Source organism: Tauraco erythrolophus, chromosome 20 (assembly GCF_009769465.1).
Source record: "Tauraco erythrolophus isolate bTauEry1 chromosome 20, bTauEry1.pri, whole genome shotgun sequence".
NCBI lineage: Eukaryota > Metazoa > Chordata > Aves > Musophagiformes > Musophagidae > Tauraco > Tauraco erythrolophus.
Genome location: NC_141484.1, coordinates 13,137,952 through 13,156,561, shown reverse-complemented (window position 1 = coordinate 13,156,561; position 18,610 = coordinate 13,137,952). Strand labels below are relative to the sequence as shown.

Genomic DNA, 18,610 nt, shown 5'->3' with positions numbered 1-18,610 from the left:
CTTGCCACAGAGTGCTCCTTGTTCCTGCGAAGTGACTCTGATTTTCATGGTGGGAAGATACGTGCCAGCTGTGGAGTCTGTCTTCTATTGCCAAAATGGTTATGGCCTGGCATGGTTAGCGGCCGTGCCCCCCGAGAGCTGCCTCGCTGTGGGGCAGTGGTCCATAGTGGCCTGCAGCATGGGCAGCATTGATAGAATCATAGAGCCACAGCACCTCAGAATGGTTTTGTTTGGAAGGGACTTTTGGAGACCATTGAGTCTAGCCCACCCTGCTACTCATTAGATCAGGTTGCTCAAAGCCTCATCCAACCTGACCTTGAACACTTCCAGGGATGGAGCATCCATAACTTCTCTGGGCAACCTGTTCCACTGCCTCACCACCCTCATTGTAAACAATATCTTCCTTATGTTCAATCTAAATCTCACCTCTTTTGGTTTAAAACCTTAACCCCTTCTCTTGTCACTACAGGCGCTGCTAAAAAGTCTTTCTCTTTCTTTCTAATAAGCCTCCATTGTCGGAGTGCAGATCCTTGAAGAGACTGCACGAAGAAAAACCCTGTGTAAATAAGGACTGGAGCTCTAAAGTTAGGCCTCAGGGGCAGAATGCCCTTGAAGTTAAGGATAAGAAAACTATGCAGCATGATAAGGGAGTAGTGTTTGCTTAGAGCAGAGCTTCGCTAGGCGGGTACCTGTTTGAAATAAGCTGTTAAATATGACAAGCATATGTATCATCCAATAATGGTGTAGAAAAGGTGTGGTCTCAGGATTATTGGCAAATACTGTCTATATAAGCAATAAGAACTGCGCAATAAACGAGACTTCCTGCAGCTAACTCATATTGAGTCGTCTCAGTACTTCTCCAAATCCCTTCTCCGCATTATGGCGCCCGAACAGGGACGGGAAAAAATGAGCTGGACTCATCGTTTCACTCGGGACATTTATTACTTGTTTTGAACGAGTGTTATTTTAGCGGAGAAGGGACGGCGACCTCAGGCGGCCCATCGGGGAAAGCCGGGCGGATCTACCCAGGCGGCCTATACAGGAAAGCCGACGATCCGCAGGATCCATTAAGGCGGCCCATCGGGGAAAGCCGTGCAGATCTACATACAGGCGGCCTATAGGGGAAAGCCGGAAGATCTGTAGGATCCACTGTCGCGGTAAGACGATGGAACGGGACGTTGCATTGTCGTTGTTGGGAAGCTTCTTAGAGAAGCGTGGATTAAAACTTGGAAAAAGATATTGGCCCCCCCTGATTGCAGGGGGGTATGCAAAAGATATTATCGTGAAACACGAAGAATTAGGAACCAAAGGAAAGAAGAAGTAAGCGACTGAAGAAAAAAAAAAAACAAGCGACAACTGCCTCAACAGGAGGAGGTAAGCGACTGGGAACAATGGGAAGCATGGCTTTAACAGAACATAAGTCTGTAGTTAAAGTGCTGACAAAGTGCTAGAGAAACCAGCACTATTAACAGTTCTGACTTGATAAAACTCCCGGTACTCCTGGTTTGGGTATCAGCCCATGTACCGGAGGCAAGCTCTTCAAATATATACATGACAAGGACTTGGGACACTATAGATGTTAAACTTTGGCGTGCAGCCACCTGTGGGGATGCTGCTGGCCTGGAAAAGTCATCATCGAATCTTTTGATCCAGGGCCCCGAACGAAAGACAGACTTATTGCTTTCCCCCTCTTCCAACGAAGTCGGTACACCGGCACCCCCGCGCCGCGCCGCCCACTGCGCCCGGCGGCGCCCCGGGGACGCCGCTGCTGCTGCCGGCCGGGGCCGCGGGCGGCGTTTGCCTCGGCGCTGCCGCCCGTGCGCGGAGCGAGCCGCGGCTGGACGGGACGGAGACGCGCGGCGGGCCCCGCTGCGCCGGTTCGTTCGCAGCTGATGGTCCCTCGGCGGGAGGGGGCGGCGGCGGTTACGGAGCGCGAGCGGCCGGAGCTGCGACAACAACAACAACAACAGCAAGGGGGGGCCGGCACAGGGCCGCTGGGTCGTCATCGCCACCCCGCCCCCCCGCCCGGCTGAGGCGAGGGAGGGCTGACGCGCCCCCCCCCCCCCCCCCCCCCCCCCGTCGCTGCTGCCCCCCCCACCCGTCGGCCGCGCCTGGAGAGCGGCCGATTGGCCCCACCCCCCCGCCCGGCTGAGGCCCGCGGCCCGGGTTGTACCGAGAGAGCACATCGTAACTTGGATCGTCTCGATCGGCATCGCGGGAAATAACTAATCCTCTTCTGTTCCAGCAATTTGAACAGTTAATATCAGTGTTGCAAAACCGTAAACATGCACATTCCATGGTACATCTGCGAGCGCACACCACGCTTCCAGGGCCTATAGCAGAAGGGAGCAGGTGAGCTGAGCCTCTCACGAGTGCAGCTCTGGTACCAAACTCGCTCATGCAGGCAAACATCTTGCATGACTTCTACCATCAGAATGCTAACGCCATTAGGTGACAATTTGGTATAACAAGAGAGTAAGCCCGCTCAATTGTACAATTGTGTAGTACCTGTCAAAATACGATCATGCCACCAGTGAATGGTGTTAATCCTCGTGGTTTACGCTCGCAGGAACTTTGGCATACACTTCTTATCAGACGTATTTTTGTCATCATAAGGTATTGAGCATGTTGCTGGTATTTCTTACAATCCTACTGGGCAACTGATCATAGAATACGTACATGGTACTTTGGAGAATATGCTTTTAAAACAGGAATGATGGGGAAATCTCCCAATGAAACAATAGCTAAAGTGTTATAGGTGTTAAATCTCTAAAATCGAGAGCTAAATATTTTGGGATGAATAAAATGTCACTCATGTCAAAATCAGGCACAGGCAGGGTTACAGCAAGTAGCTTTCCAACAACTGACTGAATTGGCTAAGAGAGCATTAAGACGTGTCCCTGATTTTGGGGACAGGGGAGGCTTCCTCTGCTTCCATTCGGCAGGGAGCACAGGAACCTTATGAGCATTTCCTTGATCAACTACAAATGGCAGTTCAGAGATAAACAGAAAATCCGGCTACTGCAGATGTGTTGGTATTCCAGTTAGCCATTGAAAATGCTAACACAGACTGCCAACAAGCTCTTGATCTTATCAGAAATCGGGCAAAAAACGATTGCAGATTTAGTAAAGGCGTGTCACAATGTGGGCTCGGAACACTATAAAGCAGAGATATTGGCAGCTAAATGTTTTGGTCAACAGTAATCACCGACACGTTGGTGCATTTAATTCCTACTGGTGTCTTTGGTCTTATATCACAAGGATTATGTGCACTATTGCTGGGACGATCATCCACCACAAAATTAGGATTGTTTGTACTCCCAAGGGTAATTGATTCTGGAAAAAAAAAAAAAAAAAAAAAAAAAAAAAAAAAAAAAAAAAAAAAAAAAAGGCAAACAAACAAACAAAACACCAAAATGCTAGTAACTGCTTCTGCAGGGCTATAATAGAGCTTAGCAGGGTATTCCTTCGCATATAAGGGGATATCCATGTACTATAGGGACTTCAAGAATGTATTTCCCTAACACCGCCATGAACTTAAGTCATAGACACACCCAGAATAGCTGCAGCACGCACGCTTATGATAGCTAGTGCGATTCCAGAGCAGAATTTTGGGAACCAGCTAAAATCATTGCAGCTTCAATATTTGCACCAGGAGTTGGAGTGGCACAGGCGTTAACTATACTGAGTAAGTTGGGTTGTTGGCTTACAAAACAAACTAATGCTACAGCTTTTGCTTTATCAATGTTCTTAATTGACAGGATGGTTAAAATCTTTAGTAAAGCAGACATTATATTGCTAGTAGTTCTTTTATGCATAGTAATAATCATCCCCTGCCTATTGTCACGCTCCCAGCGAACGGTACAGAGTACGGTTCATCAAGTAATGGTCATAGAAAAACAAAAAAAGGGGAATTGTGGCATCATACACACAGCTACAGTTGGGGTTTGACCTTGATGATTTAAGCCTGTGCTCCTTTCTGAAGTTGGGAAACACCGATAAAGAGGGTGAGAAAGAGAAGGGAGTGTGAACAGCTGGCACAGGGAGTGTGAGAAGTTGACATGGGGAGTTTGGGAAGTTGATATAGAGTGTGTGAGAAAATGATGTTTAGTTTAGCAAGTAAAAAATAGCTCCTTTTTAGGCATAGCCAATAGTAAAGTTAAAATAGGTGCGTGCACTATTGTTTGTACCCAATCACAGCTGGGTGAGGGCCGCGTGGACACATCGTGGCCAGAGTAATAATCTATAAAAGCTGCCTATATAACAATAAAGGTCACTCTGCTATCACAAAAGAATTTTGGACACAGACAGTCACAGCTGCACAGCCTCCTTTAACAGTAATCATTAATGGGAAGGCTTTTCTGGCCTAGCTTACACAGGGGCTGATGTATCTATAGTGAAAAATCCTGACTGGCCGCCCTCTCGGCCTCTGATACAAGCCCTGGCAGCTGTGGTCGGAGTAGGTGGAACACAGATCCCACAGCAGAGTGCACAGACCTCGTTAGTAGTAGGCCCAGGTAACAAACAAGCTATTTTGAAACCATATGTTTTTGATGTCCCATATACATTATGAGGTCGGGATTTGTTGAATCACTGGAATGTGAGGCTAACCTCAAATTTTTAGCACACGTCACTGATGTCCAGCCCTGACTCAAGCTGGCAAGCCGGTCTGGGTCGATCAGTGGCCATTAAAGGTGAGCGACTGGAGTGAGCTCAAAAATTAGTCGACGAACAGCTCAAATTAGGACATAAAATTCTCTCCACTAGCCCATAGAATACTCCGATATTTGCTATTCCAAAGAAATCAGGAAAATGGAGATTTATGTTAAAAGATTTAAGAGCTATTAATGCAATCATTTCACCAATGGGTGCATTACAACCGGGTGTACCAAATCCTACTATGATTCTAGAATGTTAGCATTTGATGGTGATTGATTTAAAAGATTGGGTTATTTCACCTTTTTACTTTTTTTATTTATTTACACCCTAACGATTGTCCTAGATTTGCCTTTTCCGTTCCAGTGCTTAACAATGAACGACCCACGCAACAATATCATTGGATTGTACTGCTTCAAGGAATGATGAATAGTCCTACAGTTTGTCAATTGGTGGTAGATGATGCTCTCTGTCAGGTCAGACAGCAGATCAAGCTCAGCAGATTGCAGGTGCCTGCCCTGACCGTCAACATATTGTGCCTTCAAATACTCCAGCAGGAGTAAATCCAACAGGTTTATGTGCCAATGAATTATGGCAATCTGATATTACTTATATTCCATCGTTTAATCGATCTAAATATGTGCATGTAACTGTTGAGATGTTCTCTGCCTTTGTTGTTGCTACTGCTCACACTGAAGAAAACCATGGGAGTACCAAAGAAAATCGGGACAGACAGTGATCCAGTATGGTGCCTTTTTACAGGATTGGGGAGTGACGCACACTACCAGTATCCCTCATTCACCTATGGGACAAGTGGTTATTGAATGAATTCATTTAACATTAAAGCAAATAGCTAAAAAAAAAAAAAAAAAAAAAAAAAAAAAAAAAAAAAAGGGCAGTCTTCCGTATATTTCCCCACAAGAGTTAAATTTATTAGGATCAAAATTTGTAGGTAGTGCCAGCAACAACCACGTTACACAAACATGTGTTTTTTTTTTAATCTAAGTGACCATGGTGAGTCCATCCACAAACAATTGCAATGGCTTGGAGAGCACTTGGGGAGAATTGTGGTGGAGGATTGTATATTGATATGTAAACTGTCTTTATGTTTCTTATGATTTAGTATATTACGTGTGTGAAAGTTGCTTGTATATATGCTTTGTGTCTTTTTTCCGATCGGAAGGTGTATGGATTCCACCCGTAGCTACTGGAAAGAAAAGAATTGACTGGTACCAAATTAATGACAAAGAATTACTAACTAGACTTAGTTGTGAGCACGTAACTTTGAAAAGGGAAGCTAGGAGAAATATGTTACAACTTAAAAAATCCGCTGTTGGCCAGCAGAGCACATACCTGGCGGCCTTGTTGCACGCACTGGCCACGCGTGCAGCAACGCCGTGTCAGTGCCTATTTCATAGACTCTGCTGAGGGTGTAAAAGGGATGGCTCAGAGCGGAGCGGAAAGAGGCTGCAGAGCACACTGTGTGGATAAACAGGGGACGCCCTGAAGGTGCCGTGCCTGCCTCTCTTCTCTGCGATGACCCTGCTGAGTGACACCCTCCTGCTCAGCGGAATCTTGGATATAGCGGAAATAGTAAAGCCCTCAGAAAGGGAAGTAGTATGCTAGAAACTGCTTTGCAAGGCTGTACCAAAACAATATGCTAGTAACTGGGGTGACAGTCTCATGCACGGGGTTTTCTTCGTGCAAGAAAAGAAAGGGGGATTTGTCGGAGTGCAGATCCTTGAAGAGACTGCACGAAGAAAAACCCTGTGTAAATAAGGACTGGAGCTCTAAAGTTAGGCCTCAGGGGCAGAATGCCCTTGAAGTTAAGGATAAGAAAACTATGCAGCATGATAAGGGAGTAGTGTTTGCTTAGAGCAGAGCTTCGCTAGGCGGGTACCTGTTTGAAATAAGCTGTTAAATATGACAAGCATATGTATCATCCAATAATGGTGTAGAAAAGGTGTGGTCTCAGGATTATTGGCAAATACTGTCTATATAAGCAATAAGAACTGCGCAATAAACGAGACTTCCTGCAGCTAACTCATATTGAGTCGTCTCAGTACTTCTCCAAATCCCTTCTCCGCACTCCATTATACATTGAAAGGCTGCAGCAAAGTCTCTCCAGAGCCTTCTCTTCTCCAGGCTGAACAACCTCAACTCTCTCAGCCTGTCTTCATAGGAGAAGTGTTCCAGCCCTCGGATTCTTTTGGTGGCCCTCCTCTGGACATGCTCTACCAGGTCCATATCTTTCCTGTCCTGGGGACTACAGAGCTGGATGCAGTGCTCCTGGTGGGGTTTCACGAGAGCAGAGTAGGGGGAGACAGTCCCCTCCCTCGGTCTGCTGCCCACATAGAGAAGGGAGAAAAAGCTTCTACCAAGCTTCAGTGGTTCTACATGTGGCTTCTACAACTTTCTTGTGTCCAGTGCTCCTCACCACATGGTATATTGCTTTCCCAGTGCCACTGGTGTGTTTTATCATTCTTACTTCCAGTTACAGTATCTGCTTTGAAACAGGCTGTCTTCAAAGGCCATACCCTGAGCACACTGCCCTTCCCACCCTCCTAGGTCTGCCTTTCACTTTGCTTTCTTATCATAAAATCACAGAATGGTTTGGGTTGGAAGGGACCTCAAAGATCATCTAGTTCCAACCACTCTGCCATGGGCAGGGACACCCTCCACTACACCAGGTTGCCCAAAGCCTCATCCAATCTGGCCTTGAACACTTCCAGGGATGGGGCAGCCACAGCTTCTCTGGGCAACCTGTTCCAGTGCCTCACCACCCTCAGAGGGAAAAATTTCTTTCTTATATCTAATCTAAATCTCCCCTCTTTCAGTTTAAAGCTGTTGCCCCTTGTCCTATCACTTATCCTTCGGTTATGGTTTCCATTCATCTTAAGCTCAAGTATTAGTTATTCCTCTCATGACTTGGATGGACTTTTCAGTAACTCTAGTGGGTGGGCATGCAGAATAATAAAATTACTAAAATTCTACTCTCTTAAACCTGCCATCAGCCCTTCACTTGCTCAGCTTGTAGCCCAAGACCTTGGAAAGAGAAGCTGTTGTTAAAATGCATTGTTCCTCATACCTCCTGAGGTTCAGCACCCAGCAGGCGGTTGAGAAGAGTTCTGATAGACACTGCTAAACCTCAGTTCCCTGGGCTGGTGGATGAGATGATGTTTATTCCAGTTCTTACGATTCCCTAGGGACAACTTTGCTGTAGAAATGGAGGAAACAAGAATTTGTGTTAAAGAGATCCCAAAGTTAAACAAAACTAAATAAATAGACAGTAACAATTATTCAAGCTGCTTGTGCAAAAGGGGGAAAAAAAAAAAGGATTGAGCTGTGCTGAATTGCTGTTTCAGATCACTTTTTACATTATACCTCTATAAAATCAGTGTCGGATTCCCTAAGGTGTTTCTCTGCTGGGGCTGAACATCTGCCATAGCAGCAAGTTTGCCTCTAGAGCTGTGTCGGGCTCTGCCCGGCAGGACGAACCTAGGACAGATGCTTCTCATTCCTTCCTGCATGGCACAGTGTTTGACTGGTCCTTCTTCCTGTTTCAGCCTGAAAGGATAGATCCCAGCGCGTCCAGGCAAGGCTATGATGTCCGCTCAGACGTCTGGAGCTTGGGAATTACATTGGTAAGTGAGTGGGGTTTGAACCCTCGGCCGTGCGGTACGTTGCTGGTGGGTGGCCTCGGTGTGCCAGCGTGGTGGAGTCGGTCGGTCTCAAACACGTGCCCGAAGCAAAGCCCAGCGCTGCTGCCGTGAAGCGTTTGCATGTTGTGACTGAAGTGGGCACCTCCTGGCTCAGAACCAATATAAATCCCTTCAAGGCAGATGGCTCTCCTGAGCCCCTGAGGACACATTTAGCTGCAGCTACGTTTTGCAGAGAAAGAGATGGGAGCAGGGAAGAGGTGTTGGATCATAAATGAATTTTGTCTTCAAAATCTTGGATGAGAAGGGATGGTGAATGTGGTGGTGCAGAGCAGAGCATCCAGCCTGTGTAAATAAGCCTCTCACAGCCCTGGCATCTGGTGTACTTCAGCTGTGCAGAAGACTTCAGTTAATCCTGGATCCTGGTTGCCAGTTCCTCTCTGGCTTAGCCACAGCACTGCTGGGTGTGCACACTGATAGACTGAAAAGATCTTTCCTTCTTGAGGTGGTGCAGTGGAAGAGAAAGCAGAAGCAGTAAGCATGAACCAGTAGCTTCTGCCTTCCCCACTGGTGTTTTAAAATGCTCATTTTCATTGTCCTGCAAGGAGCAGGGAGTTGGACTCGATGGTCGTTACGGGTCCCTTCCAACTTGAGATACTCTATGTTTGTGTGATTCTCATCCGTTTTCTCAAGTGGTTGTTGGGATGCTTGGCAAGGGAATGGAGGATTTTACTCCGCTACTTTTGAACACCTTAGTAAGAGCACTGGTTCATTTACAGTCAGTGGAGAAGACACTGGCAACACAAAAGCGTGGCATAGCCAGGTTAAATCTGGAGTTGCTCCTACGTAGGCAGCAGAACTTTTTTTGGGGCAAAACTTTCCCTCCTCTTTTCTAAGCTGAGCTTTGTATAGGGAATGGGATGAAGAATCTCATCTTAAGTCTTCTTTTTGGGGGGTTCAGGGTTCGTGCAGACGTTTTCTTACCCTGATTGAACTTCCCTGGTGCTGTTGCTGTCTCTCTGCAGTATGAGCTGGCCACAGGGCGATTCCCCTACCCCAAGTGGAACAGCGTGTTTGACCAGTTGACACAAGTAGTAAAAGGAGACCCACCACAGCTGAGTAACTCAGAGGAAAGGGAGTTCTCCCCAAGTTTCATCAACTTCGTCAACTTGTGGTAAGTATTTCCTGCTGAAACCGTGTGGAGTTGTCTGGTTTTGTCCTTGCCGGGTATTTGGCCAGGGTCACATGCCAAGCACTTCTAGCTTAGTCTCACCTTCCTGCACCAACGTGAGGGTGAGGACCTTTCCCATGTCACTGGTGTGGAGGTGATAGGAGACTTGCCTGGGTGGGAGCTGAAGGGCAGTCCTTGGGAAACTGCTCTTCAGGGAAGGGATAAGGAGAAAACTTCGGAGAGTCTGTGCTCCGGAGAGGCACGATAAGACCCATGTCAGGAGGTTTGCATGACCAGGCGAGGGCCTGACCTGTGCATCCTGTTCCTTGGTATGGCACAGCCTTGGGACAGACCTGCTGTTTGCCCTTTCTTCTGCAGGCAGAAGCCTGAGACACCTGCCAGTATTGTCTTGTGGTTGGGCAGAGCACCTGTACTCTCCTGCCTTTTGCCAGGCAAGGTTGGGAGAACTTCAGGCCCGGTTCTGCTCAGCACAGTGACTGTCAGGACCTGTAGCAGGTGGCTTTCTTGGTTGTTGGCTTCATGTCTGTGTCAATCGTATGCCAAGATCAAGATTAGAGATGGTTTTCTGAAGGGCAGGGCCTCTGCAGCGTGGTCAGTCTTGGATGGGGAGTGTGCGGTGTTTGCACAAGATGGACCTGGAGCAGTCCGTCTGCCCGCCGCGTGTGTGCGGTCCTGTTTAGGTTAAGGGCTGATTGTGAATTTTCTGATGAAGTATTTTCCTATCCAAATGTGAAAGGTGGTCAACATCATTTCCTTAACCTAATACTGAAGCACACAGGAGATCCGTCAGCGTGACCTGCATTTGTCTTCTGGGACCTTCTGCCCTGGGCAGACCCAGGTGATGGACAACCTGGCACAGAGGTGTCCATCTCAAGGCTCTGTGACACAGGAAGACTTGGCTCTAGACAATTTTAACTTTCAAGAGGTTTTGTTTCAGGGTTTTGCATCTGCTGGAGATGTTTGTTGGGTTTGGATTTTACTCTCTTTCAGAACTGCACCTTTATGGAGGCCAGGTTCCACTTCCCAGCTGGCTGTGAGCACGGCCTGGTTATTGTCTTTGGGTGCAGGAAACAGAGCATCAAAACAATCTGCTGCTCAAGAGAAGTTTCCGTTTTTCAGTCAGAAGCAGCAGAGTATTTCATTAGAAAGTCAAAGTTGCTTTCCCCGTGTGCAGTTCCCACGTAGTTCTCCGTGGAGAAGCCGTGTCATGACAGAGTTACAAAGCCAGGAGCTCGCTCTCCTGCCCCGTGTGCGCTGGTGAGTTGGGCTCCAGCTCACCCAACACAGGACCCTGTCTGGTGGCATCTTGGCTAAACAGCAGCTGCTTTGGCCCACGGGTCTGATTGGGTCAACTCCTGTTTCCAGCCCGTTTACCCCTCGCAGGACCTGCTGCTCTGGGACAGCCACAATGCACAGAGCGTGGGGCAGTTTTCAGTCCAATTCTGGCTTTTGTTTAATTTGATTTTGTAAATAATCTGACTTCACCTGGAATATTAATGATGTCTTCATGGCAACACTGTAATAAATACTTCCCTTAATAACCTTTAGTTAATTGCAGACAGTGACGTTGGGTGTTACTGAGCGGGCAGGTGAGGCTCCAAAAGGCTCTGCTTTACGTGATGGCAGAAATCTCCTGGGTGAAGAGAGATTTGCCCTAAAAATGTGAATCTAATCATCTTCTATTTCTGTGCATTCAAGAGTTGGAAGAAACGTTGGGAGTCCTGCAGTGTTGCTGCCTTCTTGCTGTGATAGATCAGTGAGGAAAAGATATTTTTGATAATGTTAAAAAGTTTCCGTTGGTTTTTTATTTATTTTTTTTCAATTTGCTTTGGATTCCAACAACGCTGTGAATTCCTGGGTGGAACATTTTTTCCCCTTCAGCCCACCTCCCTGTGGTAGATGCTTATCTGAAGTCACACTCCTCCTGGAACTGCTTGCAGTGATTCAGCTTTCTGCTCCAGAGTTGGCAAAGTATCCAAGCTCTGTGTCTGGCTGCGGGAGCCTCGTGCTGGCAGCGGCAGAGCCACCAGCTCCTGCGGTCCGGCGTGCCCGGGGAGGGCACCAGGTGTTCCTGCCGAGGAGCTGTGCACACCTGGTGCTGCAGTGGCCCCTTCACGTCGAGCTGGAAAAGAAGTGAAAGTTTCCTAGAACTGCTTTACGAAAGCGTGCATGGAAATTTTGGAGTGAAACTTGGTCTGTGAGCTGAAGTTCTGACTAGTTGCCTGAAAGGCGTTGGCAGGGAGCGTCTCTGAACCCCCAGCCTTGCTGAGGTCAGAAAATGAATTGCTGCTGGGTAGCAAAAGCCTGCAGCGGGGCTGCTTGTGCAGCAGCCGTCGGATTTCCTGCCCTCTCTGCCCCAGCGCAGCCCCGCAGGCAGGTCGCAGGGCAGAGCAGCGGTGCGAGCGTTAATTACCCCCTGCTCCTCCGAATAGTTTGAGGCCACGCTGTAGTAGTGCTGGAGCTTGAGAAAGGTCCATCCAGAGCCCGTGGGGATGGAAATGCAGCTGTTGGGAATTAGACTTAACTCGTTTGGGAAAGGTGCTATATCAGCCCTTTCTCTTCCCAGTGGTGCAGCTCTGGCACCCAGGGCAGGGGCTGCTGGTGCTGCCCATCACTGAGCCCCATCCCGCAGTCCCTCTGCCTCCAGTCCCTGTCACCTCTCCTGTCCCCGCCATGTCCCCTGCTGCAGGGACTTTGGTGGCCTTTGCTGCTGCCTGCCATCCCCCAGCGCTGTGCCAGGACCGGGCAGCCGGTGGGTAGTCAAGGTGCCAGAGGAGCCCTCAGGAGGGGACACTTTCTGGCGGGCCTCCCCTGTCCCCGTGGGTAGCCTTGTCACCTCTCCTGTCCCTTCCCAGCGGCTGTGTCGTGCTCACTGGGTGTGCCAGCAGTGCCAGGGATGAGCCAGGAGGGCCCGGGAGCCCAGACCTGGCCCTGCAGAGCGGTTCAGCCGTCTGCGGGCTGCTGCAGCCCCGGCTCCTGCCCACGCGTGCAGGCAATGGCACGGTGCCTGCGTCCCTGGTCGGTGTCCTGGCAGGCAGCGCTGGTTCTCCTCTGCCTCTGAGTCCTGCTGCGCTCCTGGATGAAGGACACTCCAGTTGCTGCTGCCTGAAACTTGTGGTTATGCCTCAGTGAAACCCGTTTCCGTATGAAGGCGGTGGCAGTCAGGGTGGTGTTCCGCTTGCGGCTCCCCTGGGCTCCGTCCCCAGCGGGATTTGTTGGTGGCCACACTTGCTGTTCTGCCGTGTAGGGAGGGAGAGATGGAGTCCCCGTGGTCACTCACGGCATGACAAGGATGGTTTTTCCAGAAAACAAGTTCCTGGACTTGACTGGTTTGGGAGGTGGTGAATCCCACCACAACAGCAGTAGATTCAGTGTCGCGTCCTGTAAAAATTTGCATTTGATGTCCGTAACAACTTCCCCAATCCCACCTTCTCCTAATTCTCTTTCTGCTTTCTTTAGCCTTACAAAGGACGAGTCCAAAAGGCCAAAGTATAAAGAGCTTCTGGTGAGTGCAAAGCATGGCTGCCACGCCGGCCGTCGCGCTGTGCCGGTCACAGTGGATCTGGGTTGCACATCCGAGGTTGCTCCTTGTCTTCTCAGTTCTCAGGCCATCAAGGCAGGGCGTTAGCTCCACAGCCTGAGGAGGAGCACCTCCTCCATGCCACCGGCTCTGCCCCGTGGTCATGGCAGCGGCCGAGATGATTGGTGCCCGCACATAAATGCAGGAGATGAGCGTGGAGGGAAGCGCCCCGTGGCAGTGGATCAGCCATCCCTCGAGTGGGCAGGCTCAGGAGAAGCGTGCTGGGTGGTGTCATGTAAATGCTGCCTTTGCCCGAGGTGCTGGTACGGTGCAGGAGCACTGTCGAGTCGCTGATGGACACGCGGTGGAGATGCCTCCAATGCACAAGCTGGGAGTGCTCGGGCAAAAGTGGGACCTGAAGGAGCGCGGACGGCTCTGGAGTAAGACACCAGCAGAGCCTGTCTGTGATGGCGGGTCCTAAAGGAGGGGATGCAGTGAGGCTTTCGGGTTGGATAAGTCAAACTTGGCAACCACACACTTTCAAGGAGCTCTCGGCATCTGGGAGCCACCTTTTTTGGGGGCTGTGTGAAACCATGTCCTGGGTCCCTGGTGGTGGTGTGATACGAAGGGAGTTTGCCTGGTGTCCTGGCCCAGAGAGGCACCATGTCGTTACTTCCCAGCTGCTCTGAGTTGGGTCCAGCCCCTGCAGCCTCCTAGGCGGAGCAGAGGGTCAGGATTTAGGATAACTGGGCTTGGGTCCTGATCTCCTGTTTGACCTCTGCAAGCCGTATCGCCCTGTCACTCCTGTCTCCCCATTGCTGACAAAGCTGATGATGAAACCTCTCTTGAAAATATTTCAGTGCGTGTCCATGCTACAAAGGAGCCAGGTGCTGCTAATACTGCACCTTCACTGCCTCCTGCCCCTGGAGTCCCATCCCGCCTCCCTACTGCACGTTATGGATTCCCCGTATGTCAAAGCCATGGACCAGGCTATGTTCTGTTGTCCTACAGCCACCACCAAGCCCTGTGTTCCATACACTAAGCTTTTACCTGGGGTAGCCAGCATGTGTTAGAAGGGTGAACGTAACCTTGTTGTCTCTCTGTCTGCTTCCAGAAACATCCCTTCATCCTGATGTATGAGGAACGCACAGTGGATGTTGCATGCTATGTTTGTAAAATCCTGGATCAAATGCCAGCAACTCCCAGCTCTCCAATGTACGTTGATTGATATTGCTGCTACATCAAACTCTAGAAAAAGGGCTGAGAGAAAACAAGCTGTAAAGAGTTTTCATCACATATTGCAGTGTTTTTAATGCTCGCCCAGACACCATGTGCAATAATATTGGTGTTATTTCCATCCTGTCTGTATACTGTTGTCACATATAAAGTGCATCCTTGTAATACCTGATCACACAGTGTTAGTGTTGGTCAAAGAGAGACCTCATCTTGCTCTTTTGTGGACATATTCATGAAATGTGGAAATAAGTACATTTATTTGTTGACCGTGATTGGATAGCACCTAAAATTCATTTCTAGACTCAAAACTTGGAGACTTCTCAGCAGCTACTGGAAAGATTTTTCTCTCAAACTCTTCCAATTGTTGTTTCAAGTAATAATAAAAAGAAACAAACAAAAGTTAGGCGTTGTCTGTCTGAACATTAAGAGACTTTGCCTGGAGGAAGAAGAACTTGCTTAACCAACGAGATACTTTGCCTTCTGGAGCTAGAAAGGCAGAGGAGAATTTTATTCTTCACAAAGTGCAATAGATTTACTGCTATGAAATTCTGTTGCTTTACAGTCGCAGTGTACTTTCTGGGGACAGCGTGCTCCGCTGAACTTCCTGTTAAAGAGAGATCATGTTAAATATAGTGAATATGTCTTTACCAAAAATATGTTGCATTGAAAGAGGCTAACATTAAACTATTCAGAGATGGGACATAATGTATTCTTTCTCCTTTTACCAAGCCAGCCACTCTTCACTAGGTGTCCTGTAAATTGTTACCTGGTAAGATAAGACCTTTGACCTGAAGAATTATTAAACTACTCGATTGAATTTAACCTGCTTGTGACCTGATTTATAGCTGCACGGTGCTCACCACCAGCTGGCTTTGCTTTGACTTCGACGAGTGCCGTTCACAAAGTCTGCAGCTGTTCTAATGTGATTTCTGGCCAGTGTTTCTCGTGTTCTTCACCATCTCCAGCCCCGATGCTAGCACCTTTCCACCGACCCTGAGACCAGCCCGGCCGCGCTGCCACCTCCCAGCCCCGTGTCCCTCACCAGACCAAACCTCAGCGCTTCCTTCTCGCCGCTGCAAGCGGGATGGTGGGATGTCCCCCCGCACGGGGGCTGTGCGGCCACCCCGCGGCTGCAAGTGTCACGCTCTGCTTAGCTTGCTGGAGACCTTGTTCACCACTTTCTGGGCATATTTAACCTCTTTGGTGACCCTCTGTAGCTCTTGTTGCTGCATCCCAGAGCGAACCTCACTGAGATGGTTTGGTGCGGAGAGAGATGAGGTGGAGATGAGGGAGCGTCTAACACCTGGTGGGCTTTTAGCTGACCCAGCAAGGCCAGGCAAGATGTCTGGCCACTGCTGAGCAGAAAAGCGCATCAGTCTTTTTTTTTTTTTTTTTTAAACTGGCATATTTTTCAAAGATTAATTTTTTCCTGAAAATTTACTTTTTTCAAAATATTGCCATTTTCAGGCATTTAGTAGCATACCAGGGATAAAACAAAGACTGCAGGGTCCCTGATTTCTGTTTTGAGTTGTCTAGTGTAGGCACTTGGTAGGACTGCATCAGTGTTAGAGCAACCTACTGTCAAACCTCTGCAGCAAAACCGGACCCAGGACGCAGAGGGCTAGAGACAAAATGAGAGTGAAAACACGGCGGGACAGGCAGGATTCCCAAGGAAGGGCTTCCCACATCAAACCAGTGCTACCGAGCACAACCCGGGTGATGTGGGAGCCTTGGAGACCAGCACATCCCTGCCCCAGCTGCTCGGTTGGGGAAGGAGAGAGCCGAGGACGCTCGTGTGGATACCTGGTGTTTCTCCAGCCGCAGAGGTGACAGCCTTGCCTGCACATCTCCCGCTCGGCTGTCGGAGCTGGTCCCTCTGGCACCGAGGCTGACGCTGGTGTGATCCCTTGGGATGCAGTGTGCCCGGCCGGGCAGGGAGGTGCAGTTCTCCCGCCCTGCCCGGATTATGTGCCTCCAGAGCTGCTCGCCAGGCGAGGTGGTCACTAAAGTCTTCCCAAGATGGACAAAGCAGAGCTTTCCGAAGTAACTAGTCATTCCCAGCAGCTCTGATGAATCATGTGGAAGGATGAGTTGAACGCGTTGCGTAGCGTACCTAAAGGGGCAGTTCTCCCCCCAGCCCTGCAGCCTCAGAAAACTTGGATTTTCTCAGGTTTGGCAAATCCCCCCAGCTGTGATGGGTCTCACAGCCTTCAGCCACACGCTGCAGGACCGTGGGCACGCCAGGTCCTGCAGGATGCTGCTGGAGGGACCAGAGAGACGCAAATCAGTACAAAGAGATGCCCGCAGAGGTGCTCTGCCTCTGCCCCCACCTTCAGACGTTAAGTCTGATTCACATCTCCCCGGTGTCAGGGAGCCCACAAGCCTTTCGGAGGGCTAACACTGAGACAGATCCTCCCAAAAATCAGTTCCTGTCGCAGCACAATGCCTGCCCTGCTCTGCTGGTTGGCATGACTGGGGTCCATTCTCCTGGCTGGGGTCCGTTCTCCGCTGCCGGCCCGTCCGGAGCTCGTCTGTAGCAGCGCGACCAGTTTGCTTTCGACGAATGGCAAATGGAAACACGAAGCTTTGAGCTGCCAGTGACAAAGTCAGGGTTGAGGTGCTGTGGCGTGGGTGGCTGTACAGAAGGACAGGTTTAGTGTATTAATAGATTATTATAAACTATTAAGGGTGCACCATTTATTACAATGTATCTTTATTAAGAAAAAAAAAGGTGTATAGTGTTCAGAAGCTGTGAAAATAGTGTAAGAACTGTACATTGTGAACTCTGGTTATTTTCTTTTTCTTGTACCATAGAGAAATGTATAAAAACTATCAGGAAGCTGATGTGCGGGGATGTTGCCTTATTGTCTGTAAAATGGAGCTCAGGAACATAACTGCTTCAAAGAGCTTCAGAATATTTTATCCAGTATCCTGGTTTGACTTCCTCCTCTATTTAAGATATTATACATGGATCAGAGTGTTTATGTAATAGTTCTATCCTTTTGCCTGCAGGTCAGTTGTAATAAAACTAGGATGCGACTGTGACCTTGTTATGTTCATTTGTAAGGTCAGGCATGAATGGGGAGATTCATTAAAAGCTGTTGAAATACCTGGCTTCCAGGTCCTTCCTCCAGGTAGAGCAGCTGTGCAGGAGAAATGAGGCCTTCAAAATTGCTTATGCTAAATTAAAAAAGAAAAAAATAAGTGCAGGGAGACCTGGATAGATTTTCTTCCTCTGGAAGAGGCCTCTGTGCTAAGGGGCTGCCTCTCAGGTGAGCCCTGTTTGCCGCACAGGGAGGGCAGGTGGCCGTGCCCACGCTCTGGGGAAAGGGCAGCTGATGCTCACAGCCTTGCAGGCTTCTTTATCTTTGCAAGAGCAGCCAATGTCTGCAACGTCCAGATGACCTACGAGTACTGAGTCCTGAGTAGTTGCTACTGCCAAGCCTCCCGATGCTGGGACAAGTGTCTCTCCTGCCTGGAAGCCATGGAGGGCCTGGAGACTGTTAATGCAGGTGGGCAGAACTGAACCCCATCAGCCTCACTGGGAAAAAAGACAGTGGTGGGGGAGAGGGGATGGCCATGAGTGCCCGTAGTGCTCCAGTCGCCTTGATGGGATTGCCCCAGGAGCACCCAGCTCAGTGAGGGGAGAGCCAGAGCATGCTGGCTGGGGTCATTGGTCATGCCACAGCTCAGGACCAGAAGTACGAACAGGTGGAGAAACCTGGCATTGGCTCTTGCAGTGTCTCTTCACATGGAGGGTGACAGTTCCATCAAGATCCTCCGTCGGATAACGGAGCCGAAATCTTGCTGCATAGAGACATACAGTGTGAAAGTTCAGCGGTGGTTGAAGTCTGTCAGTTTGCATAAATTCAGTGTTTCCACCACACTAAGCCTTTTTCTGGACAGTTCTTGTTGAGAGCACAATATTTTGGACATTTTTGAATCCCCTGCTGTCCTCACTCTTCAGCCAGAATCCAAGATCCCTGATTTGATGATCTCCAGGTAGAAGACGAAATCTGACCGCACACCGGAGAGAGTCATTCCTTGCTGGGCAGACACTCGAGGACGCAGCTCCTCACCTTACAGCTCCTTTCTCCACGATCAGAGCTGGTCTGGGACTCTGTTCCTCTTGCGCCGCAACCTGCCTTTGCATCCTGAGATTGGTTCTCGAGGAAGCTGTCACAGCTGAAGCTGCTGAAAGAAGCTGGTGGCTGGATGCGAGTCGACTCGCACATCCCTGCACTGAGTATTCCCATGCTCTGCAGGAGGGAGAGGTTCTCTCTTGTCTCTTTTCCCCTGTGACTCTGTGGCATGCAGAAGGGACTGTATTTGTGGCCATTTCAGTTC

The 18,610-nt window shown here is 49.2% G+C and overlaps 1 protein-coding gene across 1 annotated transcript in view; it reads left to right on the top strand.

Moving 5' to 3' along the window:
• MAP2K4 (mitogen-activated protein kinase kinase 4) overlaps window positions 1-14,999 on the top strand; it is a 51,528-nt gene extending 36,529 nt beyond the window's left edge. The window contains exons 6-9 of the mRNA XM_086623859.1: window positions 8,223-8,300; window positions 9,341-9,489; window positions 12,967-13,012; window positions 14,142-14,999. Of these exons, the coding sequence (XP_086479985.1) occupies window positions 8,223-8,300; window positions 9,341-9,489; window positions 12,967-13,012; window positions 14,142-14,255 (387 nt within the window). The 3' untranslated portion in view covers window positions 14,256-14,999. The remainder of the gene's footprint in view (window positions 1-8,222; window positions 8,301-9,340; window positions 9,490-12,966; window positions 13,013-14,141) is intronic.
• The last annotated feature ends 3,611 nt before the right edge of the window (window positions 15,000-18,610 follow it).